Here is a 6154-nt window from a genome sequence, read left to right on the forward strand (position 1 = left end):
CATTTCCCCATATTTCCCATTTCTACATTCACTTAGAGCAAGTAGAAATAACGTTAAGCCATATGAGACAAAGCTTGCCCCTAGAGCTGTATTAATAAGTAAGATTATGTAGAAAGCCTGCCTTCATTCAAGAGAATAAGGTTGAACGTTAGCATATTAGCACTATTTCGTATGCCTGAAGTACCAGTACCTTCTTATGCCGTTAGTTCCCATGTCCGAACCGACCAATCTTTCACGAAGTCACTAACACTGTTCTCGAACTGCTACAGAGAAATATCAGTATAGTACCACCCTGGAACACATCACATGACCCTCCATACATGGTACGCGCGCACCCAATTGACATGAATCCTCCAGATTCATTTACCTCGTTGGTTGTGACATCGACATGTAGATTGGTTCCCAACACGGAAATTAATGTGGTTTCCAACATATGTACTGGTTAACATAAGCATAAAACTTACTGATTTATTGTTGTATACATTAAGGAAGCCAATAGTCTGCTCAGAATGTGGCGAAGAAGAGAATTTACAACAATATGTTCTTCTTCATTCTCGACATTTATACGGATATTGACACACGTTCTTGTGTTATAAACCCTTCATTATTCTATCTTTATTTTTCATTTTCCTTCTTTATAGGTCAGTGACAGAGAATTAAACATCCATTGAAGGGTTCAACCTTTTGTAGACAAATTTCACTGTGGCGTGTTTCAGTTTATTCAAGGATTTACCACATACTGCCTGGTTTTCACTATGCTTCCGACTTTTTCGGGCTGCGGTGCGAATTTTGAATTTCAGTCCACTGCACCCTTCGTCACATGTTGTGTGTTTTTGTAGCTAGTTAGTGCATTCCACGAGATAAATCTGGAAAGACAAAACTCATACATTATCAAACTGCTGACCTTACGGATTCAGAATAAGAGGCCAGATGTTTAATCACTGTAATAAAATACTTTATTGCTGTTTCTCAAGTTACTATGTTTCATTTACCTTGATTTATTGAGCACAATAACTTAAGTTTTAATAGTCATTCAAGTTAGGCCAGACTTACTGTAAGTTCACCTTGTATAGGCCTAGGCCTACATACTACACACCATAGGCCTAGCCAATATTGAGTAGCATATATATTGAGACGCTTTGAACGACCGTTGATCCTTTATGCGCTGATACTTACCTAGATCTAAGTCTATAGAGTAATGAATGTAACCTTATGACATAATATTGGGTCGCGCATAACCTAGACCTTAATTACTCCAAGACCTAACTAAATAGGCCTAGTCTAGTTGTGACAGTCAGTACTATTATAGTACCCTATCCAATTTGTTGAGATATACTTTGTAACTTTTACTGAACCATTGAAAACAAAAGCTCATTTCATTTAAATATACTGTTGTCATATCTGTAATATACTGGTTAAGATATACAAGAGGTCCTTGGCATATATCTTCAGGGAATATCTAAAAATATACATTCAAAGATAACTCAGGGCAGCCTTACAACAAATTCACCATATTGAAAAGTTACTGTAACCACAGAAGTTTCCAGCATTATATGGTAAATTATAGTAATAGCAACAAAATTAAAACCAACTCGTTTTAATTGGTATTGACAGATGTGTGTGTGAGACTTGCCAACACGGTAACACCTTTAACATATGAAGCATCACCCACAGCTGGTGGTGGAAATTTATTCTGATCCTACATCCAATCATGTTTGGTACGTCATTGTTTTTCATCAGGTGTCGCTGAAGTATTATAAAACTGTAACATATGGACTCTGGAGGATTCACCACTGAGAATTCAAGCATCTGGTAGAAAAACATGGCTACATCCACTTCTGATGAACTGTTAAATGTTGGCAAGAAATTTACTGGTAAATTAATTTGCAACTTATTTATCATGCAGCCTTTGTCTGATTAATCCACTTTTTTGGCACTTTCTCAGGCCAAAAATTACAAGGGTGAAGTTCATCAATCATTTTGGAACAGATGCATGTATTTTGTGTGGTTTCTTTTCAGTTTGCCAACAAGTAGTAATGCCTTTAACATACATCTATGCATGGTATTTCATGTGTTTCATTTATTCCATGCAATATTGTGTTTTTTTTTTTGTGTAGTTCATGCAGCACTGTACCATGCGAACACTGAAATATTCAAATTCATCCTAACTACCCTAACCCTTTGCTGCTGTAACTAGAAAATGCACCAAAAGGTTATTATATGTACAAATTAGGCTGCCAGAAAAGTGTTGTAGGGCAAGGCAAAGGATACACAGTAGTATATTTTAGGGATGGAGGGGAGGGGGGAGGGGTGTTTGGAAAACAAGCAAACATAATAGTGCCTTAGAAATCTTGCAAATGTCACCATTCATTTGTTAAATAAATAAATATCAATATTTGTTGTTGTCTGTCCTGCAGATCCACTCCTGGTTACAAGAGAGAAACCTACCAGACTACCACCACCAGCAGGTGAGTTTTTGTCTTCAAGTTTGTAACTTCTCATTCTTCTGAGCCTCTGAAATCAATTGTAAAGATGATGATGCAGCAATGAAATCTATGGTTAGTATGGTTTTCTTCAACATTTTAGTATCCAGTTATTTTCTTAATTCTTGTTTTTTTTTTGCATTCTCCAGCTCTTAGTCGGGCAAAATTCTTCCTTCCTCAACTGCAAAAAGCAAACGAGGACCTGGAGGCTATCATCAACTCTGGGAAGAATGATGATGTAGACATTGAGAAAATTTCTCAAGATGGACAATTCATTGAAATGGTTAGTTGTGGACTTTTGCAATATATTTTTAATGATTTGTTTATTTCTTGAAGGTAGGTGTAATAAACTGTTGGTATGTGGAACATACAGTATATATATAAAACGTGGGTAAAGATACAAAGTATGAGAGGAACTCAAGAATTACAGTAAGCAGGTATTTTATTGAACTGTATTGTACAAGAGCAAGTGAAGAACTGATATGGAAAGTAACTTAATATTAGATATTAGAAGAAACATGTGCATGTAAGACTTGAGATGAAGCAATTCAAGGAACTGTAGAATAGAACAACAGACATTGCTGCATCACCTTTTAATAAAGGCTTAATTCATTCTATATAATATACTACAGTAGGGGACCACTGCATTTGAGAGATATGCTCATGCGTAGCATGTGTGTCTGTGTGTGATGCCATGTGGACCTCTACAAGCCTGTAGATGATAAATAAACATGTAATGTCAATGTCAGAGGAAATGTAAAAATGTTGTTAGAAGCCACATCTCAAGAAAGACAACATTTATTAATCTTTTACACCCCCCTCCCCCTCTTAACAGTGTATTGGTTATCAGGAGAGGTCAGAGGTTTTCATAAGATCAGCAGAGGTCAAACTATGTAAAGCTTTGACAAAACAATATATAAAGAAGAGCATCACCAAAATCTATTTTACACTTTTTTTCGTTCAACAGAATTTAACGTTACTTAATGACAATTCTGATGATGATGATGAGGACGATGAGAAGGAGGAGTCAGCAGCACATGCAAATTTTTCACCATCTGAAAGTGACTCGGATATTTCCATTGGTGAAGTAACAGAGGACAATATAAAGTTACCCAATCAGGGACAGCGAAAGAAACCTGTGATATTAGAAATGAAACCAGAGATAAAAGACTGCTCTGCAGAAACTAAGATTCATGAAGGAAATTTAAAGACATCTCCAAGAGCTAAAGAAGGATTGTCGCAACCGAAGAAGTTAACTAGTAGGAGAGGGAAAAGACAAAGAAATGTTAAAAGTAGTAAACAGAAGAGGAAAGGACAGAAGAGTTGAACAAACTGTATCATTTCAAGGAAGACGCGGCCAGAGACGTTGTGATTACCGTGACTACGGAAGAGCTGTAACTCTCTGCCCACCCCTCCCCCCCTCACTCCCCCACTTCCTTTCTAACACCTACCCCTTTCTAGCTGTGTCATGTAATCTTAGCAACATGAATTGGTTAATTGGATTTGAATCGATAAGACAAGATCTCCTGCAATTGGTGCTACCTTTGAGTAAAATGGAAAAACGATCAGCTACTGAAATGATAATGGGCAGGAAGTGGACAGCCGTGTGTGAAATGTGCCAGCGGGAATGGAAGTTTAAGACGATAACATTGAAAGTAAGGTGAATCAGATTGAGAGTTACAAGTGGTACTAGAACATGGAACAACCGGCTACAGTACCGAAAAGAGAAGCTCATTAAACTTGGAGGGTCAAAGTGACAGAAGTAGTGGGAGGGGGACAAAAGGTTGGGGCTGAGGGATGGAATGTCAATCACATAAGTTGGGAACATACTAGTCTGGGAATGACAGGAGGGTTTAGGGCAATGGTAATTCGGCCCTATTGACCCTCTCCTCTATTCCCTCACCATCAGATTATTATGATTGAAAACCCTCAGATTTTTATCATTGAAAGCATAAAAAGTGGCTGATACTGAACAGAATTTGAATTTTCTGGAAAAAAAAAACAATTTTGTTCCCCCTAAGCAAAATTGGTCCTCTACTCCAATGAGTCTTTTGGAGTATTTTTTGTTTTTGAGAATAAGAGACAATCGGTTAACTTGAAGCAACTTGTTATAAGGAGTTGAGCTTAACTTTAAAGGGTATATCCAATATTTCTATTTACTTTGGCCATTTGCAGGGAAAGGTGTGGATTATTTGGTGCTTGATTAAATATGTGTGATGATTGATGAATATTAGTGAATGGGATTGCCATAAACTTTCAGTATTTAGTTAATGTTACAAAAGGATTACATAACCTATAGTAATGTGCTTTTGTTGTTGACTTAATTTAAGAGGGACCAAGTTTTCACCCTAATATTTCCTCCACTGAAGCATATGTGATTTAGAGGCACAAAAAGTACGAAGAGCAGAGTTTATGGTTAGAACTGAAAAATATGCATATTTATTGACTTGATTTAAGTAGGGATGGAATATGTGGGTGTAGGGAGGTGGCAGACAGTTGCCTCACACCCCTCATACCACTGTGATTAAGGATTGTACAACTTTGCATTCTGGTTAATTATGTCAAATGTTTGAGCATCATAAATGAAGATAAAAGAAAATATTTACTTGTTATGACTTTTTTTACTACAACTGTTACATTTTTATGGACTACCCACAGTCAGAGTTTAATTAAGTTCCATAACTGTCTTGGTATACTTTTATGTGCTGAAGTTAGTCAGGATGGGGGAAGAAGGGACAAATCTTCTAGGTGGGGGGGGGGTGCAACAGGTACATACACATCCTCCCTGCCCCTCCTCCTCCCTTTTCTCATTGTTCTTCTGCTGCTGCTTTTAAAAGCTAATCATTTCTTGATGAACCTTTAAACTTACAAAAAATGCAGCTGAGTGGCCATATAGTGACAAATATAATGTCAAAAAAGCTAAGTACGTAAATACCTTTCACTATTGTTTATGCTACATATGTTGATTAGGTGTTATCGGCATTATCGCTCACGACACCGGAAATCATGTCGGAAAGTTGCGATAACCTTTACTCGATCTCAGATGTAACAAACATTTTACTGCCATCATCAAAGCTTTCACGAAGATGTTGATACATCAAAAACATGAATTATTTCCAGGGTCAGAAATATGAGAAACTATTACCTTTAAGAAAGTGTTAGCAATTTGGACAACACCAATGTCCTCAAAGGAGATGAACACCAAACCATTGTCATAACCTGATGCCAATTAAAATGAACTATGTGATAATTAATAAAAATATAAAACAACAATGAAGTCCCCGGTACCATGATGGTTTTGCTGGTCCCTTCACATATATCGCATTTAAAGTGTAAAATAAGTCATACCACCGATTGAGTCTGAATGGAAGATATACATGTCTCAAATGAAAACATTTCATTTGTCTGTTCCAGTAGTTTATGGTGTGCCTCTGAAAAGATGCCACTAGGATCGTTAGTCCCTTTAGCTTATTTGTTTGATAAATGGGAAAGTTGAATCTTATACATAGCTATTCCCAAAGTGATATATATAAATATATATATGTATTTATTTATATATATATATATATATATATATATATAAATGAAAATCGTAATGAGTTGGAAAATGAAGAACAGGGATATATATATATATATATATATATATATATATAGGTCGTAATTGATATATA

General features: G+C 36.4%; 1 protein-coding gene across 3 annotated transcripts; it reads left to right on the top strand.

The window, feature by feature from the left end:
* Nucleotides 1–641: 641 nt before the first annotated feature.
* On the top strand, nucleotides 642–5082 carry LOC139961162 (uncharacterized). 3 transcript variants are annotated; one of them, XM_071960116.1, is made up of 5 exons: nucleotides 642–780; nucleotides 1741–1874; nucleotides 2418–2468; nucleotides 2633–2766; nucleotides 3451–5082. In XM_071960116.1, the coding sequence occupies exons 2-5, from the start codon at nucleotides 1823–1825 to the stop codon at nucleotides 3808–3810; spliced, it is 597 nt and encodes a 198-aa protein (XP_071816217.1). In that variant the 5' UTR covers nucleotides 642–780; nucleotides 1741–1822; the 3' UTR covers nucleotides 3811–5082. The 3 variants fall into 3 exon arrangements, with proteins under 3 accessions (XP_071816217.1, XP_071816216.1, XP_071816218.1); XM_071960115.1 differs by lacking the exon at nucleotides 642–780 and adding an exon at nucleotides 787–943; XM_071960117.1 differs by lacking the exon at nucleotides 642–780 and adding an exon at nucleotides 794–973.
* The last annotated feature ends 1072 nt before the right edge of the window (nucleotides 5083–6154 follow it).

This window comes from Apostichopus japonicus, chromosome 20 (assembly GCF_037975245.1).
Source record: "Apostichopus japonicus isolate 1M-3 chromosome 20, ASM3797524v1, whole genome shotgun sequence".
Classification (NCBI taxonomy): domain Eukaryota; kingdom Metazoa; phylum Echinodermata; class Holothuroidea; order Aspidochirotida; family Stichopodidae; genus Apostichopus; species Apostichopus japonicus.

Excerpts from the sequence above, each read along its gene's own strand:
- LOC139961162 (XM_071960116.1), top strand. The coding sequence starts at position 1,823 with ATGGCTACATCCACTTCTGATGAACTGTTAAATGTTGGCAAGAAATTT. Across the intron at positions 1,875-2,417 it reads TGTTGGCAAGAAATTTACTG|ATCCACTCCTGGTTACAAGA; the intron begins GTAAATTAATTT and ends TCTGTCCTGCAG. Across the intron at positions 2,767-3,450 it reads ATGGACAATTCATTGAAATG|AATTTAACGTTACTTAATGA; the intron begins GTTAGTTGTGGA and ends TTCGTTCAACAG.